The sequence below is a fragment of the Panthera onca genome, chromosome C1 (genome assembly GCF_046562875.1).
Source record: "Panthera onca isolate mPanOnc1 chromosome C1, mPanOnc1 haplotype 2, whole genome shotgun sequence".
Classification (NCBI taxonomy): domain Eukaryota; kingdom Metazoa; phylum Chordata; class Mammalia; order Carnivora; family Felidae; genus Panthera; species Panthera onca.
Window position 1 is genome coordinate 202,581,537 of NC_138346.1, and position 23,024 is coordinate 202,604,560.

At 45.8% G+C, this 23,024-nt stretch overlaps 3 protein-coding genes across 5 annotated transcripts in view; 1 reads left to right on the forward strand and 2 right to left on the reverse strand.

Moving 5' to 3' along the window:
• MACO1 (macoilin 1) overlaps positions 1–12,380 on the reverse strand; it is a 62,967-nt gene extending 50,587 nt beyond the window's left edge. Inside the window, exon 1 of the mRNA XM_078452180.2 lies at positions 12,182–12,380. Coding sequence (XP_078308306.1) covers positions 12,182–12,261 — 80 coding nt within the window. The 5' untranslated portion in view covers positions 12,262–12,380. The remainder of the gene's footprint in view (positions 1–12,181) is intronic.
• Positions 1–12,478, reverse strand: part of MAN1C1 (mannosidase alpha class 1C member 1) — a 296,651-nt gene extending 284,173 nt beyond the window's left edge. The window contains exon 1 of the mRNA XM_078452181.2: positions 12,313–12,478. The gene's annotated coding sequence lies outside the window, so the exon portion shown is untranslated. The remainder of the gene's footprint in view (positions 1–12,312) is intronic.
• Positions 12,479–21,188: 8,710 nt separating this feature from the next.
• Positions 21,189–23,024, forward strand: part of LOC132673703 (RH-like protein) — a 37,291-nt gene continuing 35,455 nt past the window's right edge. The window contains exon 1 of one of the 3 annotated variants that reach the window (XM_078452184.2): positions 21,189–21,444. In XM_078452184.2, coding sequence (XP_078308310.1) covers positions 21,228–21,444 — 217 coding nt within the window. In that variant the 5' untranslated portion in view covers positions 21,189–21,227. The remainder of the gene's footprint in view (positions 21,445–23,024) is intronic. The other 2 variants (XM_078452182.1, XM_078452183.2) reach the window with 2 other exon arrangements.

The window sequence follows — 23,024 nt, forward strand, 5'->3', positions numbered from 1 at the left end:
CCTTCCATGTTTTGAAGGTCATAAGATTTTGCCAAATCCAAAGAGATGACGTTCTAAAGGGACAGAAAATAAGGTTTTAAGCCATTATAGCATTCCACAATATTTCTTTTAAACCATGAAGAAAATATGATTAAATATAAAAGATTTTTATGCATACAGTTCGTAACATGGTTCATAGCCTGATGTTACTTTCTCTGATCCAGATACATTTACGAATAACTATAAAATGTCTTGAACAAAAATAAAAAGCATAACTGCAACAAAAAGATAGTTTTCATAATAATATAATGAAACAAAGGCAGACCAATAGTGTCTTTTGATGGCCTTACGTGCTTCTGTTCTAGATGCCAGTGAAATAAAGAAGTGACGTGTGTAATTATCAGGCTTAATGGCGGTGACTCTTTCAAAGGGGTTGTTAGCTCTAAGTCCCCCCCCCCCCGACCCCCCCCCCACACATTCTATTCCTGCCCTTGCCATTTACAACCATTTTTTACCTGAACCTATTTAGCAATACTCTCCACCTATGGATTAATCATTTATGATTAATGAGAAGTAGTATTGGACATTTTTCTTTTTCCAAGTAAAGTGCACCTGCTCTCTGCTACCACTAGCTGCTTGTCACTTGGATCATTTTCTGGAGCCCACATAATTACCATAGTGTGGCCATCAATCCTCAGTACCTGACCTTTTCCCTCGGCAGACTAATGGCCATTTAGTTCACTTGGTCCTCACCACAGAAATGACTCTCTAGAACACTTCACTGGCTGTGCTAGTGGCCATCTATCTCAATTCCTAGCTTTCCCGTCCTCTCAGACAGCAACCGTGAACTGCTTTTAGCTTTCAGTACGTAGCATGATACTTCTTACACCAAACTGCTGTCTTGTCTGTTATCAAATACCTCTCCCTACTCGACATCACCTCTAGAATATTCCTCCAGTCTTGTCCAGCTGATATTCCTGCTGAAATCTTATTATGTATGATTTCGGTCCTGCTACTCCAAGTGTGGTCCAGGGACCAGCAGCATCAGCATCAAGGACGAGGTTTTCAGAAGAGCGGTATTTCGGGGCCCGCCTCAGACCCATTTCATCGAAGCGTGCGTGGTCACCAGGTCCCTAGACCGTGTGTGTGTACATTAAAACTGGAGAAGTACTGTCCCGTCATATCAACTTCTCGCTCTTATGGTACCAGCACCGAACTCCACAATGTCTCAGAAAGAAAACAACCATCTCCTCGGATTATCAGTTCTTCTCTCCAAACCGTTAGCTCTCCTTCCCTCAACGAGGAACACTGTTTAAGGTTAATTCGTCCATTTTCTTACCTTTCTTTCTGAGTTACAGACAAGATCCCTACCAAAGTACAACGTAACCACATGACGCGCTTCTAATAACTTCTCGCCCTTCAGTGCACAGCATGAGCGTCACTTCCTTAAAAAAGGTCTCCGTGATCCCAAAGTGAAGACTGGTGCCCCGTGATATGCTCACACAGCATCCTGGACCCTAAGAACGTTTACTCGCAATTATAAATAAATAGTATTTTATTTCATTCACTGTTTAAAAGTAAAGTCCACCAGAACAAAAGAGCTGCCTACTTTGTTCCCTGCTTTAGCCTCAGTGCCCGGCAGAGCACCCGCACACTGCAGAAGCTTAACAAATATTTGTCGAATGAATGACCTACAATGCACAAGAGTGTTCAGAATCGACAGTAAGGCCTTTACCAAAGCACACACTTAAAATGAAGGTAGATGGAGAGATCGTGCACAGATGACTGGGAAGGGTATTTAAACAAAGCAACATCGACCAACAAAACAAACACAGCTTCTGCTCCAAAGATTACCATGCACATGCTCCCAATCTGTTTTCTCCTTCACTAGGAACAAACGAATCTAATCACTAATCAGTCTTGCTCTGGGTGCCGGACTATCATTCCATTTGGCCTACCTGCCACTGGCTCTGCCTACAGCGGGAGTTCTCAAAGTGTCTTCTGTTAAGCCTAACATTACAGAAATCTGCAAAAATGTAGAGCCACACCACCCTTCTCATGGGTTTATTACTATTTTTATATGAACTAGTAATTCTTAAAATGTTTCTTTCATGGGGAGCCCGGGTGGCTTAGTCAGTTAAGCTTCCGACTCTTGGTTTCGGCTCGGGTCATGATCTCACGGTTTCAGGAGTTCAAGCCCTGCATCAGGCTCTGTGCTGGCAGCACGGAGCCTGCTTGGGATTCTCCCTCTCCTCTCTCTCTGCCCCTCCCCAACTTGCGCCGTCCCTCTCGCAAAATAAATAAATAAACTTAAAAAAAGTTTCTGTCTTAATTTCTAATATAGCAAATACTGACAGCTATAACCCATACAAACCAAGAGCGGAGAGAGGTCCTGAGACAAAAACAACTGAGAAATGGTGGACTATAGAAAGTTGTGCGCAAGCATCAAGATCAAATGGTCTAGACCCACTGCTATGTTCTGCACCTGCATCCCGGTGTGCAATCCAGAGAGGAGGGACAGTCTGAGAAGACCTAAGCTGCTCCTTACTTGTCTTTTCTATTCTAGTCCTCCTGCAGACCGCAAAGAGAACTTTTCGAGAGTCAATTACACACACACACACACGCACATGCACACACACACTCATACATATAAATATATACACATATACAGGCACCGCGGTGACAAATCTACTGTAAAATACAACCAATTTAAAAAGAAAAACTAGGATAGAAATCACTTAAAAAAGCTTTCAAGAATTTTTTAAGCATTGTGTGGTATAGTATTTTACGAAGGACTATATGGACTACAGAGATATCAAGGACAGGTACTGGAACCTAAAGCTGCTGGAGAATTTAGAGTTTTAGAAATTCTGTTTCAAAAACACTTGCATCTAAAACACACACACACACACACACACACACACACACACACACACCTCTGACAGTGTGGACTCTATGAGGTTTGGGATGGGGAGGGGGCAGAGGCACATGAGGAGAAAGAGAACAAGCCACAGTATCTTGTGTTGAAGACACTTCGTATCTTCAACGGTAGTAATCACGCACCTAATCACACCTTACACTTACACCACACGTGTAATTTTTCCAAATGCTTTCATGTTAATTATCTCATTTTAGCCTTACAACTGTGAAATAGGCAGGGTAGTTATTACCATTTCATAAGAAAGAAACCTGAGGAACCAGGAACCTAGAGGCTGCAGGGCACTGTTGAAAGAGCACAGGAATAGGGGTTTGGAGACCACAGAGAACAGAGTGAGTTCTATGTGGAATGTTGTACTGTTGCTAAAAAAAATAAATACATTTCTTTTTTTTTTTTTTTTAGTTGTTAATGTTTATTTTTGACAGAGAGAGAGAGACAGAGACAGAGACAGAGCATGAGTAGGGGAGGGGCACAGAGAGAGGGAGACGCAGAATCTGAAGGAGGCTCCAGGCTCCGAGCTGTCAGCACAGAGCCCGACGCGGGGCTCGAACTCATGGGCTGTGAGATCATGACCTGAGCCGAGGTCGGACGCTCAACCTACTGAGCCACCCAGGCGTCCCTAAATACATTTCTATGATAAGAAATGGAGAAGAGATTAAGTGAGGAGAAAAGCCAAGAAACTTTTATGTAAAATGGAATCCTACTTTTGTTAAGGAAGAAATATACCCATTTGCTTATATAGAAAGAACAATAATTAAAAACTATGTAATAGTGATTATCCCAGAGCAGGAGCACTAAGGTCTGTTGCACTGTGCTAATACATTGTCATATTAAGTTTTACTTTTATTTATTTTATTTTCAGTAGACTTCATGCCCAGTGCAGAGCCCAACACGGGCTTGAACTCACAGCCCTGAGATCAAGACCTAAGCTGAGATCAAGAGTCGGATGCTTAACCAGCTGAGCCACCCAGGTACCCCCTCACTACTTTTATTTGTTTATCTCTTCATTTTGAAATGACTTTAGACTTACAGAAAAGTTGCATGAATTGTATAAAGAATTCCCTCCTTTCGCCTAGATTCCATAAATGATAAAATAAGTTATCAAGTTTCTGTTATCATGCTCCCCCTGTTACCATGCATACATATTGGTTATTTTTTTTAATCAGTCAGGAAATTAACATTGATATGTTACTATTACCTGATCTAGAGACCTTATTCAAATTTCAGTAATTATCTCACTGATGTCCTTTGAAGCAACAGATGAATAAATAGAGATCGAGCCATCGACATATCCTGGTCCAGAATCACATTTTGCATTGTTGTCATATCTATACTGATTTTTTTTTTTTTAATTTAACAGAGATTCTCATTTAAAAAAGGCTCCTGGTAACTGTTGCTTCACCTGGAGAATGAGGACAATGACACTTGCCCTACACGTAGTAGAGACTTGAGAGCTCCGTATGAATTATTACACATGCATGACACTCAGAAGTGATGAAGCAGTACCATACTGTGCAACAAAAAAGAGAACAGACTTTGGGGTTAGACAGATATGGGCCTCTATCAAAGGAACTAAACTTGGGGCAAACTTGGTTTCCTCACATATGAAACTGAAGCTAATACCCTTACTGGAACAAAATAAAAGAATGAAGAGAAAAAAAAATAGTAACAGCAAATAACTTTGCGAGCAGCTCTCTGTGTCAGGCATTATGCTAAGTTCTTTATGTCACTTATCTCAATTGCCCTTATATCAGTCCTGTAAACTAGGTGGTCTTATTTACTATTCTCATTTTATAGATGAGAAAACAGAGAGAGAAAGCAAGTAAATGACTTGTTCAAGATCACATAACTAGGGTCGGGGACATTCCTTGAACTCAAGTTCATATGACTTAAAGCCCATACAATTATCCCTCATACTGGACTTTCTCATCTCACATTAGATATTCAGTAAATATCATTTTCCTTCTTTATATCCTTTCCTATGTGTATATTCAAATTATATAATTCTTTAATTTTTCCAACAGGACGAAGTTTTTAAAAAATGAGATGTACTTTAGGAAAGAATACATCCCCAGTATCTCATTCGTAAACTATGAATTTATAAACTTAATTTGTAAACACACTATGAAGCTCTGCAGAAAAAAAAATTAAGTCAAATGTTCTTTACAGAAATAACTATGGCACAAAAGATGGGACAACTCAAGACTGCTTTCCAGCAAAATTCACACTCTTAGAACGGTCATTGTAATAAGGAAACATGTAATTCAAAAATAAAAAGACAACTCATTTTTAAAAAAAAAATCATAAATACAATGAACCATGACGTATATAGCTTGTCAAGCCTAGAGCAAGATAAGAAAATAATGCTTATTACCCCTGAGAAAGAAGACTCCAACCTTAGTATCTCTCTCATCTGAGACAGGAGTTTTTGTTTGACCGAACGTGGCACTCGCCTCTCTAGAACTCAAGTGTCCTCACTACAAGATAGGCAAAATACTGAATTTAGTACTGAGTAGCTTATTTGGCTTTTAGAAGTGTTTTGAAGGGGCGCCTGGGTGGCTCAGTCGGTTGAGCGGCCGACTTCGGCTCAGGTCACGATCTCGCGGACCATGAGTTCGAGCGTCAGGCTCTGTGCTGACAGCTCGGAGCCTGGAGCCTGTTTCGGATTCTGTGTCTCCCTCTCTCTGACCCTCCCCCGTTCATGCTCTGTCTCTCTCTGTCTCAAAAATAAATAAACGTTAAAAAAAAAAAAAAAAAAGAGGAAGTGTTTTGAAGATGAAAAAAGTAATAATATAATTTGAAAACAGAGCTAAACCGTTTCCAGCCACCTCCGCCGTACTAGGTAAGGAAACAGATCTCAAGCAGCGCAAATCAATCAGTGATGTCTAACAGGTACACCTAAGGTGGACTCGCTGCACTGTTTCAATCCACTTAAATGCAAAGCCTCTAAAAAAGAAAAGGCAACAGAAGACATGGACGAGGGATAAATTATTTCTGACGTCACAATCCCATGACTCAACGTGAGTCCATCACCCTTAAAAGAAGCAGGAAGAAACAAAGGAATGAAGGTCAGAGTTATGAAGGGGCTTCAAAGTCTCTGGATGATAAGCATTTTGGAAGGCTGATGAGCAGAGGCCAACCTGACATCAGTTAAATGTCAGAGTAAAGATATAAAGCCTCAAAGAATACATTCAAACAGTTGATTGCATTGTTTTTTTTTTAAAGTCTCTATTACCGGGATCCATGTGCCTAAAGGTGAGAGACCTTGAGGAAACAGTCACTCCTTGGGTACTTGAAGAAATTCATGATGGAAAAAAAATGTGTAGCAAAGGAGATGTGTTTCTACTGTTGGTATTTGCCACTATGCTTAAGTAGCTTGTTGATTGAGCACACAACTTTTTTCTTCTGGACCTATTTCTTGAAAATGGTCCAAGTAAGATAATTACACCCAAATCTATAAGCCTAGAAAATAAAAGTAATATATTGAAGAGCATACTAAATTTCATCAAGAAAAGTAACCCAGGGGCACCTGGCTGGCTTAGTTGGTAGAGCCTGCAATTCTTGATCTCAGGGTTGTGATTTTGAGCCCCACATTGGGTGTAGAGACAGAAATAAAGAAATAAAGGAAGGGAGGACAGGAGAAGAGAGGAGAAGAGGAAAGGAAGAAAGGAAGAAAGAAAAGTAAGCCAATTATAGTATTTCACTTTGAGGTCTTAACCATGTTTATAAAATTTCTATCTGACTCTCCAGGCTCCATGAGGTATGTTATATCTTGTTATATCTCCTGAAGTTATCACCCGGATCACGGCCTAGAAAATGACGAAACAAACAAAACACACACACACACACACACACACACACACACACACACACACACAAAACCCCAAAGGGTTAATATCAATGGGCAGATCTGGGAGAAATGGCCAGAGAAAAAGCCTCTGGAAATATAAGTGCTTATAGAACAAGGATTGGCTCCATGATATTTGGCAAACAACTAACAAGAAAGTGAAAATAATAGGTTATTAAGTCTCCCATTAAAATCAATCTCCAAATCTAGTGAGGTTCAAGAAAGGCCATGAGAAATCAAAGAAAAAGGAAAATATCACTAATAAAACAGGAAGCTTTAAAGCAAATAATCTGAGGGGCGCCTGGGTGGCTCAGTCGGTTGAGCATCCAACTTCGGCCGAGGTCATGATCTCGCGTTCATGAGTTCGAGCCTGGCGTTGGGCTCTGTGCTGACAGCTCAGAGCCTGAAGCCTGCTTCAGATTCTGTGTCTCCATCTCTCTCTGCCCCTCCCCTGCTTGTGCTCTCTGTCTCTCAAAAATTAAAATAAAAAAAGTTAAAAAAAATTTTAAAGCGAATAATCTGAAATAGATCACATTCCCTCCTTCCCCTGCCTCAACTTGTAGCAGGAATTTAAAGGGATTTTCAAAGCATCTAATGAAACTAAACTGCCAAGAGCACTCAGGCAAGAAAAATCATAAATGAAACTTGGAGGAAAGTACCTTTTTTTTTTAAAGGTAGTACACTACTAGCAAAAACGAAGTACAAAACTCCAGTATGGCAGATTTGTTTAAATGTCTTTCATGAAAACTGCAAAAATAAGGATTAGGTAAACACGTCACTGGAAAGGTTAGAACATTTCCATTTCTACATTGTCCTCACCCCCTCCCCCAACACCGCTCTAAAACCATACCGAATTTATCACTTTCACGTCAGGTCCTGCGTTGCTGCCGTTAAAGCCTACCGAGATTACCAAAATGCTTTTAGGCTGTGAGGTTGCAACATTGGTATCTGGGGTTTCGGTTGCAGAACACATGTACAATCAAGGCAGCCAAGGGTCATACCAGCCTCTAGTGGCTTTAATAAGCATAGCCCAGAGGAGGCTAAAACTAGACTTAGGAAACATCATTAATTAAAGAGGCAGGAAAAGCAGGAAAGTGAAATCTCTGGAGATCAGATTATTCGGACTGGGATCCAAAAGAGGAAATTAGGAAGCTGAGAAGGATGCAAACGTTGATCATTTGAAAAAGTCAAAGGTCAGGCAACTCTGGTCTGAAATAAAGATGGGACAAGGTATTGTATCTGCCAGGGAAGTCCTGAGTCCTCGGTTCTGGTTTTAAGGCATTAAGATATACAAATCTAAGAGCGGGCTACGGTCCTGCGCTGCCCACGCTTCAGGCAGCGTGCTACGCAGAGCCCAGCACACGATGACAGGAAGTATTCATAAATTCACAAGTGATGGGGCACTTCCTTCAACCACCAGTAACGAAGATCTCAAATAGCTTCCCGAAGCTTAACACAGGTGCCTTACTTAAAATTCTTATTATGCTTACTTGGGTCAGTAACAATTTTGACTGCAGAGACTTTAAACCTCAGCGTTTCTGCCTCTGGCTTCTACATAGCACACCTCCTCTCACCCTCCTATTATCAAGTCAGTAATTCTCAGGGGGAAGGAAGTGGGGAGTGTGGCGGAGTGACAGGTGGGTAAACCACACAGAATCCCCTTAAGGCTTTTCAAAACTACACAGCACTCCAACCCCACCCGGCCTGGAGAAATCACTGCACGTAATTAGATGTTACCGTGGGGAGCGTCTGGTGCATGTGTGAAGGCAGACGCCGGCAGAGGATCCCGGCCGTAAAACCCGAGGACCTCTGAAATGTCGCAGTTAAGTGGACTCATTTATTTTACTTTCTCTTATGAATGACCTTTCTTCACAATTTCCAAAGCACTTTCACATCTATCTCATCTGAGTTAGCAAATACTCCCTCACTTAGTGGCGACCGTCTACTTCATCATAAAATAGCACGGGGCAAAATTAAGCTGTTAGTGCATCCGGTGAACAACCAAAATAGCAAGTTAAAATGTAATGCAACAAAAGTATTTTCACGTGAAGTTCTCTGGAACCCCCACACCACCGGGCAAATTTAAGAGGGCATTGTGATGGTCTGCTGTAAACTCCCTGAAGACAAGAAACTATGCCTTATCCCACACCCTTCACAATTCCCTGAGCAACGCAGGTCCTTAACCAAGGAGGATACATTCATTTATATTCATTTATTTATTAATGCACACGCTCGACATTTATCCAGCACTAAATTCCTACTCTGGCTCTGTGCTGGCTTGGGCTGTTTATAAGTGACATTGGATTTTAGCCCTTAGTAATATAAAAGAAATCCATCACCATTTCTGTTTCTTTTCTCCTATTCTTGATTGTTAATATGACCAGAATCACATATTTCTATACATTTCAATTTTCAAACAAAGGGCACATATATAAATGGAGATCATGTTGATAGGTCTACAATCCATTTTCCTTCTACCTTGCCCCTGAAACAATTCTACCACAGCCATTATACAGACAATAATCCTATCATTTGACAATCACCTCAGTCACAGTTGCTGGATTGGAGCCCATGATTAAAAGCGTCTCAGCAACAGGATTTTTTTCAGCAAGACCAAGAAGCAACTCACCCTCTGTTTTGACTACTCAACTTCTGTTTATAGCTGTACCAAATCTTCTAGTCTCTCTTGCCTCCTTACAGGATAAACCAAACATGTTAAACTGTGATAACAACAACATGGTAAATAATATTTGTATTGCGTGCTAGAATTTACAGAGTGTCACAAACTGAACGTGATCTCCTTTGGTCCTCAAGACTCATTTGACAGATGAGCGAACTGGGACTCAAAGTGGGAGAGCTGGGATGGGGAGTCCAAACCCAGGTCTCCCGATGCCCGCAGTCCAGGGCTCTCTTCATCACAGCTGCCTCCTTGCCGTCCCAGGTTCAAAACATTGTGCAGACTGAGAACGTGAAAATAATGTTCATGAAAGGTTATGCTGTGAAACAGTAGATAGTGGTTATCAAAACTGTCCACAGAGACTCAGAAAAAAACCAAACTTCTCTGTTTAATGAGACCAAAATTGGCCACATGTTGAGAAACAAAATGGGTAAATAGATGGTAGGAAACACAGTTCAGTATAGTTAAATTGGATGATCACAGAAATGTGATACTCACAAATCCTCAAACACCATAATTCATAACGAGCCCACTCATTCTGTTTGCTTTAGAAATAAAGGAGAACTTCTTAAACTTTTTTTAAAAAACAGAATTGGAAAAAACCAAAACTATGATCTTGTGCTTCGGGCCAATACACATTATAAACTGAGAAACAGGTAAGTGAATGAAAACATTCATTTGATATATGATGCTCCAAAAGGAAAGACCAGTAAATATATATGTAGGTCTTTTATTAACATTTAACTTAAAAAAAATGCCAAACAGAGAAAGGTAAACAGATTTGAGAGCTACCGGGGTTTTAAAATTTTATAGCGAAACTCTGAATAACTTGCATAGGGTATTTACTATCAACCTTTAGCGTAAGAACATTCGAATTCCAAGAGATCATCACTAAAATAAATAGATCTTCATTAAGAATGAATTCACTTCACACTGTTCATGTTGATTGAGTGGTTACTACCAGGTAGGTACTAAATTGGGCATCATTTGTCCAAATATAAAGAGACGGTGAAATACAACAGAAGACATGTAAACAATATGGGATCCCCAATCTTCTTTCTATAAATAAAGGTACCTCCTCATATGTTACTGTAAATAGCAGCCATTCAAAGCCACACTTGTCTTTGGTCTACAATTCTGTTTAATACGCTTTTTCTATTCTTGTGTCACTATTAAGTTGTTCAAATCTTTTTTCAATGGGCAGAAAAAAAAATCCTTTATTCAAGAAGCATAGCGTGTGTAACTTGAAGAGACATTTCCCCCACCCATTAACTTTGTAGGAAAATGGTTTTTACTTTTTCAGTTTAAATGGTCAGGTTTGATTGATTCTGCATGAATTTTGGCTGGTTTTACTGACTGCTGTACTCTCGTAGCTAGAACAGGGCCTGCCATATTATATATATATATATACATATATATATATATATATATATGTATATATATATATTTTTTTTTTCTGAATGAATGAATTATTCCTATGATCTACAGCTCATTACATAAGGATATATCTATATGTAAGGATAGATACACAGAAGAACTTTATACTTTGACTTCTTAATGATTTTAAACTTGAAATAAAGAAAACCCCTCCTGTTTACATCACTCAGCTGCTTGTGAAAAGCAATCTTCCACGTATGTAAACAACAGCATGTGCAAGCTGTACAGTTATGCTAACACTTGGTCATTAGCTTGGTGACAACCTGGGTGTCATCAGCTACCTCTCTCTAAGTCCCACAGCTAGGAGAGCTAAATTGTAAAATGCCACAAAGACTCAATTAAACCCATATGCACATGCTGAGCATTCTCCTTTGTAAACTAATTATTTCTCCACTAAAATCATTGCTTTATCAAGGCCAGTACCATTCTAAGAAGAACCAGAAAATAAGTCATATACAAGTTCTGCCTAGGAAGCTGTGATTGTCACTAAGTTGCCCCATGAACCTGTTGTCGTCCTTCCCCCCTCTCAGAACAGTGAATTCAATTTCTATTTAAAGAAACATTGCTTTTTTTCGCTAGAAAAATAATACTGAGTTTGGAGAAAATCTCCTGTGAAAGGTTCGAAGAAAACTATCTGCCTGGAATGATCAAAATAATGTTTGCTGGGAAAAATGACCATCAGCTCCTTCGGAGTCTGGAGCGGGGCCACAAGGCATGATTAGGGGGTATCGGCTTCAGCCCTCGGTGCCAAGTCTGAGATCCCGTAAGAGAAGCAGAGGGCGAAAGAAGGGGCAACGTGGCCACCTGCCCAGTCTGCCGGGGACCGTGGGGCCACCGTCTGCTCCCAACTTTGTCAGCCTTTCCCCCTAGTGCATATGGTCCACGCGTCTCCCGGCTCAGGCCGGCGACTCCCAGGCCAGAGCGGAACTGGGGGACCAGCGGAGGCCCGGCGGCCCCGGGAGCGGCGCCCGGCGCCCCGCGGCGCGGGCTGGGGGCGCAGGAGGGGAGGGGGCTCGCCGCCCCTCCCCCCTGCGGGGCCGGGGCGCTCCCAACGGCGGCGCGGCGGCTTCCTCGACCGGCGCCCGCCGCGCCCTCCCCGCCCGGCCGGCGGCCCTCGCCACGCCCCGCGCCCCCGGGGCGCACCCCTGCGGGCCGGCCGGAGCCCCCCGGGCCGCGCTCCTCCGAAGAGCCCCCGGCGCGGGCGTGCGGCCTAGTCGGGGTTACATAACGGGGCCGGGCCCCTCCGGAGCCGGCTGGGGGCCGCGGGGCCCGCGCGGGCGGAGGCGGGGGCGCCGCCGCTCACCTGCCGTAGATGCCCTCGGTGATCCGATTCCGCTTTAGGGGGCGGCGGAGCTTACTGCAGTCGGCGTTCCGCCGCTTCATCCTCCCGCTGGGGGGCCGGGTGCCCGCGCCGCCTGCGCCGCCGTCTCTCACCTCAGCCGCCGCCGCCGCCGCCGCCGCCGCCGCCGGCCCGCCCCGCGTCGGGCCTGGACTCTACCCCTGGGGCCGGTCACACAGACATGGAGCCAGCACCCGGGGGGAGGGGGTGGGACGGGGAGGGGGGGGGCTCAGAGCCTCCTCCGCCTTCGGAAACAAAGAAATGACAATTCCGGGGCCCGCCCGCCCCAGCACCAGCCAGCCGTCTGCCCCGCCTCCTCGGCTCCGACGGACGGCCCTCGGGACCAATCGAAGGCGCCGGTACACCTCTGCCGGCCAATCCAAGGGCCCGCTGAGGCAAAACGGACTCTAGAACCCGCCTCTTTGAAGGACAGAAGAATACGCCAATCATTATAGTGTCTGAGTCCGTGCTTGGGCCTATCAGAAAAGATTTAAATAGAGGCTTATAAATAGGCCCTATAAATATAACATCCTATATTCTGCCTTATTGCGAAGGTACACTTCATGACTGTTGGATTGCGTTTCATTGTATTATAATCCACGCTAGAGCATACCGTGCTATATTCATTGCGGGCTATCACTAGCACCGTATGAAACCGGGAGGCCTGGGTTTGCGGCATGTGCCGTTTCTGCGCTGACATGTGCTCCAGTCAGTCGCGTCATTATGTAAGGGGGTCGCAGCATCCTCCCCCTCGAGGAGCCTCCGGGGTCAGCGCCAGGGGCCCTTTCTGCGGATCCTGGAGCGTTCGGCCAGGCCCGCCGCGTCAGCGCGCGACAGGGGTACGAATGACAAAGCAAACCCCACACACACGGACACACACACACACCCTGCCAGCTCCCCGCGACGTGGTGACAGCGCGGCGGCCAATCGGAGGAGGCGTGGGGCGGGGCCGCTGCGGCCCCGCCCCCTGGGTGCGCGTCACAGGGGGCGGGGCCGTGGGTGCGCGCGACGTCGCGCTGGGCTGCCGGGGGTGTGTGAGGCGGTGCGACCCCCTCTCCACGTCCGCAGGGTTGGCTGGGCGGCTGGCCCCGTGGGCACCGCGCCTGCTGGACTGGGGGAGCGTCGGCGACATGTCTGTCGGGGACTTGTCTGCCCGGGCGAGGGGCCGGGGCCGCGGGGACTGAGGGCCAGGCGAGAGGCTGCTCAGAGGTTGGGACGCCGGGCCAGTGACCCGTCTCACCCAACCCTCCTAGAACCCCGATGTTGTGCCAGGCACAAAATTTGTGCCGAGTGCTTTGCGTCGATTTGTTCATATACTCATTACTCCCTTGCAACGTAGGTAGGGCAAAATCACTATGAGAAATGACAGCAGAGATTCTTTTGAAAAAGAATGTCACTAAAGAAAACTGGGAAGCTGTCGAAAAGTAGCTGGAGGGAGAAGAAATACGCATGGATCTCATCACCTTCACACGATCACTGTTAGCATTCTAAATTTTTTCGCCCTATTTCCCCCCATGGCTGATATTATTATTACTATTACTGTTACTATTATTGAACAGAGTAATGATCATACTAGATAATTCAGCTTTGTATTCTGTTTTCCCATGTTATTATGCATCCTTCCTAAGTATTTTTGATGGTTGCCAAAGCTCCTATCAAGGGGCTGTACCAGCTTAACCACACAGTAACAGTGGGACTGTGAGGTGGTCTTCAGCACATTTCAAAAACTTCCAGGAAGTAGATGGCCTCTGGTTTTGTCCTGAGTTGGGTGGACCTCTTCCTGCTCTATATAATCACCCCCTTAATCAACACCCACCCCAAGGAGGAACTTTAATTTATATCAAATTCATCATGCTTATCTGCTCTGTGTTACTTTATCCTGCGCACAAATCTTTAAAAGATCCTCTGATGCCTGAAAAAGAAAACTCATTCTCTTTATTATGGCATCCAGAGCCGTCACACCAGGGACCCAGTCTCCTCTTCCAAGCCTGCCCAGGCCAGCAAGCCTCAACCCACTGCAACCTCCTCTTCCCTCCTTCCTGCCTTTGCTCCCTCACAGAGCATCTCGAGCAGTGCTGCTCCTAATTTCACGGTTTCTTGGGTGAGGCTTGTTCACCCACCAAGGATGAAAGCTTCTTCAGAAAGCTGCTTTTTTTTTTTTTTTTTTTTAGAAAAATGGCAGGAGTACCTGCTTTTTCAGAGTGGGATTGAAATTCCAGCTTGGCCACTTACTAGCTTGGGCAAGTTACAGGATCTTAGAGCCTCTGTTTCCACTCAGGTATGTTTGAAGGCTTACAGGATAATGAACTTTCAGGGCCAGGCATGCAGCAGGTAGCAGCAAGCAATTACTGTTAATAGTATACTTGTTTTTCATCCCTTACCTCTCTCCAGCATGTTGATAAAGCGGCACTGGTGGCCAAGGATAACACACTTCTGTGAGCTCAAACTTTCACCACGGCTGCCCATCATTGTGAAAGGGTCTGAATGGAATGCTCTGTTTGGAGCGGCAGAAAAAGGCCTCGGCTCCCAAGGTGAATTGTTTCACGGAAGTGGATACGAGCAGGCCTAAATCAATACACTGGAGGCTTGAATGCATTAGGAAGGACAGTTACTTGGTGAGATCCTGGTTCCAGGATCCACGAGTTCAAGGTTCCAGATTACCTGGGCCAGAGACAAACAACCCACTCGGAAGGTGATAACAGGGCCATATCCATGGTCTTTTCCACTCCTCCTTATGTCCCTGTTATCCAGGAGAGTGCCAAGGCACACCGTGGAACCAATAGGTGAGTAATCCAGGGAAAAGATGACAGAGGCACTAGGAGAGTCGTGCCATTGTTCTGAAACTCATTGCCTAGCCTACCATCCCGACAAGGGCATTCCATGCTGTGGCAAACGTGTGGAGTGCCTGGAAGTTACTGTTGGGCATAGGGCTACGTGGGAGAAAGAAAAAGGACAGAGATCTCAGGGAGATGGTCTGAGAAGAAGCAATCTGGAGGTCTGGGTTCCAGTCTCAACTCGCTGGTGTTGAGTTCCTGCACGTCCTGTGCCAAGATCCCCTCCGGAGACTCTTCAAGCCCTATGTTTAAAGGCAGGTCATGTTAGCTCCATTTTACAGATGAGAAAACTGAGGCTCAGAGAAAATAAAGTTATGCAATTGGCTTGGTAGAACAGTTTAGCTCAAGGAACAGCTGAATGAGAGCAAGCTTTGATGCTAGAGGCACGTACTCTGGTGCTTGTAGATAGTTATTGATGATGAGGGTTGTTGATCTGGCGATTACCTGCAGAGGGATGATGGGAATGGTCCTCTTGCCAAGAGCCCAAGCACAGGCCATCAGAAGACTGTCCTTCTCCATTCTCTTCTCTTTTACTCCTCCTGCCTCAGCCAGACGATCTCTTTTTCTGGCCCACCTTAGCCCAAGCCCCTTTGGGCTTTAGTCAAGTGCCAGCCTTTCCCCTCCGAGCCATCAAATGGCTCTTTGGGACCCTAAGGGCACAGACCTGGGCAGAGATGAGGCAGGCCGTCTGCCTACCACAGAGCCCCCAGCTCCCCATGCCTCCACCACCAGTCAGGAACCAGGGGACATCAGCAGTGGCCATTTTACAGATGAGTAAGACAGGGAAGGGAAATCATTTGCTCTCATTAAAAGTTTGTTTATTGAGAGTGAGAGAGAGAGAGAGAGAGAGGGAATCCCAAGCAGGCTTCTCACTGTCAGCACAGAGCCAGACGTGGGGCTTGAACTCACAAGCCATAAGATCATGACCTGAGCCGAAACCGAGAGACGGACGCTTAACTGACTGAGCCGCCCAGGCACCTCACATTTGGTCTCATTCAAAAGACCAAGGCCCAAACAAGAATTCAGGTCTGTCCCTCCTCTTCTCCTGGGACTCTTGATGGGCAAGGGATTGGGATTTGCACTTGAGCTTCACCTGAGCTCAGAGTAGCTCAGAATAGCCTGGAGAGTAACCATCACACCCTGATTCACAAATAAGAAAATGACATTCCCACCTCTTTCAACAGCATTGATCTTCTCAAGTCCACTGGGCAGGCCTGGCCCAGCTGCCTTTAATGTTTTTCCTGTCCCACAGGAGTCACAGAAAAGTCCAGACGTTGGGGTGGCCACCTCTTTTTTTTTTTTTTTTTTTTTGAAGTTTATTCGTTTCTTAGAGAGAGAGGGAGAGAGAGAGAGAGCACAAGCAGGGGAGGGGCAGAGAGAGGGAGACAGAGAATCAGAAGCAGGCTCCAGGCTCTGAGCCGTCAGCATAAAGTCCGATGCAGGGCTCGAACCCACAAACCTTGAGCTATGACTTGAGCTGAAGTCAGTAGCTCAACTGACTGAGCCACCCAGGCGCCCCGGGATCGTCACCTCTTATACATGTATCTGTGTCCCCCAGAGAACACTGTTAATGCAGGATATTCATTGTGGTGTTTAGAATAACCCAGAAAATCCCACAAATGGGACTGGCCAAACAAATGATCACACATCCTTACCATGGAAGTCAGTGTGGCCTGGAGAATGGTGACACACAGCACTTACCATGTACATATGCACTGGGTACCGTATGCACTCTGATCTAATCCTTGCAGCAACCCTATGAAGTAGAGATTATTACTGGAGTCATATTACAAATGAGAAAACTGTGGCACAGAGCAATTCAGTTCTTTGCCTAAGGTCACACAGTAAGTGATAGAGCCTGGATTCAAACTCAGAAATTCTGGTATCAGAGCCTGAGTTCTTAGCCACCGTGATTTAGTGTTATAGAAAGATGTTCCTGGCTTGGAAATTACTTATGATACACTCTTTGTGAAAAGAGCGAGTTAGCACACAGTATGTGCTATATAATCCCACTTTTGTAGGGGAAAAAAACAAGGCATACGTTCACATGAATAGAAAAAAAAATCAGACAAATATACAAAAAGAAGGAGAGCTGGTTTTAGGAGATATTAAAAATCGCGGGTGCTTTATGTAAACTTTGTGCATGTCTGAATTTTCAAAGTTTTCTACGGTAAATCTGCCCACCCCATGCAATAATAATAATTACTAACATTTATGGAGCATTTTCTATGCTTCTGACACTTACATGAACTTCACTCACTCACTTACATGTCACTTACATGACACTTACACTCACTCAATCCTCACAACCGCCCTATGAGGTTGACACTGATTCTCCCTGCTTTACCGATGAGGAAACAGACTCAGAGATACCCATCATCCTACCCAAGTTCGCACAGCCGATCATTTGCAGAGCCAGGATTTGAACCCAGCTTGGCCGACTCCGGAGCTCACGTTTGTGGAATGAATGAATGATGGACTTAGCCACCCTTTAAACAGGCATGGCCAGAGCAGGATCACACCCTTGGCGTGGACAAACTTCCAGAGAGGGAACGGAGGACCCACCTACTTCCTCGGTCACTGCCGGTGACTGAGCTTTACAATGCTTCACTCAGATGAGGACGGCATGGTGAGTCTTCCCACGGAGTCCTGTTTTTCAGAAAACGCATGATTACGTGGGAACTCTGCAGTCTCTCTGCCTTGATTCATTGCACCTAGAGGGAGGCTGGTCGCTCGGATCAGATTGCCGCAGGCATGGCCTCCCTTGCCCACCTTCATTTCAATAACCCGGTTGCCGCTCACGCTTACGTAGCTTCACATTTGTAATCACCCCGTGAGGAAAGCAGAGCAGCTCGTCTTCTTTGACTCATAAGGAAATTGAGACTGTGAGTGGGTTACTAAATGGAAAGCAGAATTGCAGAGGAGTCACCAGCATAAGCCGTGGCGTCACACGGCTGTGGGTTGAGTCCCAACCCTACCATTTATTGGCTGTGTGACTTTGAGCACTCCCAAGCCTTTTCTGAGCAACAGTTCCTTCATCCATAAGAGACGGTGCCTGTACTCAGAGGCTTGAGGGGAAAAGAAAACGAGATGACGTATGCGGAATGCTGGGTGCAGTGCTTGGCATTCTGGAAATGGCAGCTGTTATTTATTCAACAAATATTTATGGATCACCTACTACGGACCGGACACTAGGTGCTGAGCTGCAATAGTCAAAAGTCCCTGTTCTCACGTTGCTCAGATCTGAGCTGCTGAGAGCGGGAGGGGTTATCTGGCAGGAAGAGGGTTTCAGGCAGGAGGAGCAGCAGGTGCGCACCGTGCTTTTTCCCCAACATTTTCTTAGGGAAAATTTCTAACGTACGCCAAAAAGGTTTGAAAGAGTTCTACGACGGAAAGCCATTTACAACCCGCCTAGATTTGGCAAGTAACATTGAACTGTGTTGGGGTTTTTAAATTTTGTTTTATTATTTACTTATTTTTGAGAGTGCGTGTGCCTGCATGAGCAAGTGGGGGAGGGGCAGAGGGCGAGGGAGAGAGAGAATCTTAACCAGGCTCCACACCCAGGATCGTGAGATCATGACCTGAGCCAAAATCAAGAGTCGGACACTTAGCCGACTGAGCCACCCACTGTATTTGTTTTAGGACATAGCTGCCCTCGAATCCCTGTGCTTTCTTGTACCAGGTGAACTGCCTTGGTGATTTGGAGACAGAGTGTCTGGAACAGTAGTCAGAAAACAGGGACCTTTTGCAAGCGTTAGAGGGGCAGACAGAAAGAAAATGGTGCTTTTGACAAATCTGCTGGGAGAGGTCCAGGGTGGGGGACACCTCCCTTCATTAAAGAAAGCCTGTTTGGCAAGGAGCTTGGTCCTCTCGTGGAGCAGCCAGTCCCTCACTGGGGCAGGGGCAGGACCCACAGGGGTTTCAGGTGCTGTGGAACCGGCTTCTGCCCACATTGAGTCTGCCAGCCGGTAAACAACCATCAGGGGGGCTCCAGGCACAGGGGCTGGCAGTGACTGAAAATCTTTGGTGTTCATCTGGCTGACATTTGGTGCCCCTGGGCAGGTGGGTCCAGCTGCCTGGTTTACAAGCTGCTGGTACAGGACCCAGGCCAGCCAGGGCCTTATTTATCCCCCACACGGGGGAGTTCCTCCTTAAGGAAGGCCAGAAATCAGAACCAGGGGATGATCATGAGGGAATGGAGACTTCTGTCCCTGATCTCTAGGGGTCAGGGCACCTTCTCTCTGTTGCTACTGTTCAGGTGGCAGGGGGCTGGGAAGCCTCCTTTCCTAGACTTCTAGAATTAGAAGAGGGCTTAGCTAAAGCAAAAGAAACCAGTGTCCGTGGTTTACAGGCTGAATTCATTAATATATTGGTTTGTTTTTTTTTTTTTAACAAAAATGGGAACATACCTTACATACTGTATTATTACTTCCTTTTTCTACCAAATAGTGTATCCTCTGTGTCACTTTTGATACACCTTAAAAGCAATTCTTCTCGACGTTTCCACATATGTTCAGAACCACGGCTTTACTGGCAAGATGTGTGGCCCGTAGTTTATTTACCTGTCCCTTACTATTAGACATTCAGCTTATTTTTGATTTTTTTCTTCTACAAATAAGCCGCACTGAGCAAGAATGAACTGATTTCCACTGCCTGTACGACCTTGGGTATGGCCTTCTGGGTGTGAGTCTATGCATCGAAAAACAAAATGACAAGATTCTACTGGGTGATTCAAATCCCCTGCAAATCACATATGAGTCACTTCTGAGACCTCACTGCCAAATAACCGTCAGCTTCTGTTTACATTCCTCTAGTGACAGGGTGTTTACTACCTCATGAGCAGCCTGTTTCACTGGACAGCTGTAATGGTCAATACAGGATCCATTCATGTTGGGCCCAAATGTGCCTCCCTGCAACTCCTAGTCTAGTTTTATTATCTGAGGCCTCACAAATTCAGTCTATACTCAGTGGCCAGTGGCTGGGGCCAGTGTCGAAAGCAAGAAAACTTCAATCCCTCCCTCCCTCCCTGCCTCCCTCCCTCTCTTTCTTTATGCTTGTTATACGTCCGACCTTCTGCTAGCCACAGGGATGTGAGCCTACCAAATTAGCTGCAGGGTCAGAACTGGATCCCAGGCGCTCTAAATCCCATTTCAAGGGACTGTCGAAGGCTGTGGGACAGGGGTGCTGAGGCTGGTGGCCTGCCTCCAATGAGCTACAACCACTCATGCCCCAGGCGGGATCCTGGGTTGCTCTGTGAGGAGGTGAGTAGGGCTGGAGACAACCACAGCCTAGGGCTGGGGCAGGACCCTGCCAGGTTTTTACTAGAGCTGGACCCAAGTCTCCTTTTTATTCCCCCATCTACCCCTTAAAAGATTTACAAACAAGTAGATTTAAATACAGATTCAAATATAAATAATTTCAACTGTGTAACTCTGAGAAGTTAGTTCCCCTTGGGCCCTGTCTGTATTGTCCTCAGGGCTTAGTATTGTGCTTTGCTTCCATTCATTCATTCATTCATTCATTCATTCCTTCTTGTTCAATACGTCCTTGTGAAGCACTCACTGGGTGCCCTTTCTGAGGTGGTAAGGTATTAAAGAGAAATTTTGTGAATCCAAATCCCCCTCTGAGCCTTAGTTTCCCCATCTATAAAAGAGGAGTGTTGACCCGTTCTCTACCTGTCTGGTGAGGGAAACTGAAGTAACGAGCAAAGGAGGGTTCTTATGTTTGGGTGCTGAGTGAATGAATGCCCTCTTTTTTTTTTTTTTTTAACATTTATTTATTTGTGAGAGACGGGGCAGGAGCAGAGGAGGGGCAGACACAGAATCCGATGCAGGCTCCCGGCTCTGAGCTGTCAGCACAGAACCCAACGCGGGGCTCGAACTCACGGACCGCGAGATCATGACCTGAGCCGAAGTCAGACGCCCAACCGACTGAGCCACCCAGGCGCCCCATGAATGGCGTCTTCTAAACTGAGCACAGTGCCTGCCGTAGAGTAGGAGCGCAGCAACTACTTGTGGAATGAATAAATAAATAGCGAATGAATGAGTTCATGTTGGAATAAGTGCATTTCTTCCCCCTCCCTGTCCTAGTCCCTCTGCTCCTGTGTTAACTCCATAGACAGGCCAGCAGAGCCAGGCTTGCAGCCTGAGATAAGGCTGTTGGCGGGTGTCTCCCCTATGACTCCCTTGGGGGGGGACGAGGGCAGACGGCTGATGCCTGGAGCTGGTGTAAGTGCCGGACCCAGAATGGGCTCTAAGTACCCACCATCCATGCAGTGCTTCCTGCCCCTGTGGACCCTCGTGCTGGAGGTGGCTCTCATTGTCATCTTCTTCTTTTTCACCTCCTATGACACTTCCTCACAGGATCCGAAGAAGCTCATGGAGACCTATCGAGGTGAGTGTCCAGAGGGGAGGTGGTCACAGAGGCAAGTAGCAGGGACAAGGGAAGAGGAGGTCCGTGATCCTCCGGGGGCCTAGAGGTTCCTTTCCACAAAGTCGTTGAGTAAATAGGTTCCCACACCTTCTTCCGTGGGTTGTGCAAAGACCCAGCCAACAACGTAGGCTCTCCTTTAGGACCAGCGTGGACACCCCCTCTTGATGAAGCCTTCCTGGATGTGTCAGGGCAGTCCGGGGGTCTCCTAGTCTGTATTTACAGAATTCCCTTTGCCAAATGGTCTTCGTAAGTCTCTGCTTCTCTGTCCCCTCCTCCCCTGTCTCCTTAACAGCAAGGAATTTCACGCTGTTCGGCTTTTAGTTTTTGTTTCCTGTTTGGGGGTCTCTCTTGTTCATTTCTGTGCCACCCGCCTTTCCGGGGCTTTGGTCTGTTGCCCCTCCTCCACCCCCAGCCTTCTCCTCACTTATTGGCCGGAAGTCTACATTCTGTCTGCAAACCCAGAGCCATAAGGTATGGCTGAAGAGGAGTGTAGAATGGTCGTTATTCTACATGCAGCTAAAAATAGTCACAGACTGTGACGAGGACAACTGTCAACGAGACGGGGGTGTCGCTTTTGCTTTTTTAATTTTTTAAAAATTATTATTATTTTTTAAATGTTGTATTTATTTTTGAGAGAGAGAGCATGAGCAGGGGAGGGGCAGAGAGCGAGGGGGCAGAAGATCCTAAGGGGCTCCGCACTGACAGCAGCGAGCCCAATGCGGGGCTCGAACTCACAAACTGTGAGATCATGACCTGACCCGAAGTCAGACGCTTAACTGAGTCAGCCAGGTGCCCCCTGGCTTTTTGCTTTTTTTAAAAAAAATTGAGATGAGTTTCAAGTGATCTCAGGGGGACGATATCTTATCTATGATAATGGATGGGCCTCCTTGAGTGACCTCCCTGAGACAAAGCTGAACCTGGAGTCTGGTTGAGTGCCTGCTTCTTCCTAAGAGATGTGAACTGGCTAGTTAGTTAAAGCAAAGGTAAGGCATCCCGGGGCCTCAGCAGCAGGAGTGGGACAAAGAGATGGGGGGGGGGGGGGGCAGGAGGGGGCAGGCAGGGAGGTAGGTGGGGGGAGGGAAGCATCTACACTTCAGGGGCTGCCTAGGGAGGGGCCCTAGACTTGTTGTACCTAACAAGCAAGGCCTAGGCACAATTTAAATTCATTTCAGTTTACCTTAATTCTTTTCAATCCAATACAGTGTAATTCAATGCATGCATGCATTCATTCATTCAACCCTGTTATCATATCCCTAAATGTGGGATTTAGACACATGCCAATCAGAGCTTATATTTCTTGAACTCCCACTATGTACCAGGCACTATTTAAATGCTTTATGTTGAACCCTCACAACAACCCCATGAGGTAGGTATGATTATGATCTCTGTTTTTCATACAAGGAAATTAGGCACATAGATGTTGACGAGAGGTCACTCAGGGGCGACAGCATAGCAAATTTAAATTTACACAGCCTGGTTTTAGTTTCCACGCACTTAACCATTAGGCTTCACTGCCCCATTTTACAACGAGGTTGAGTCAC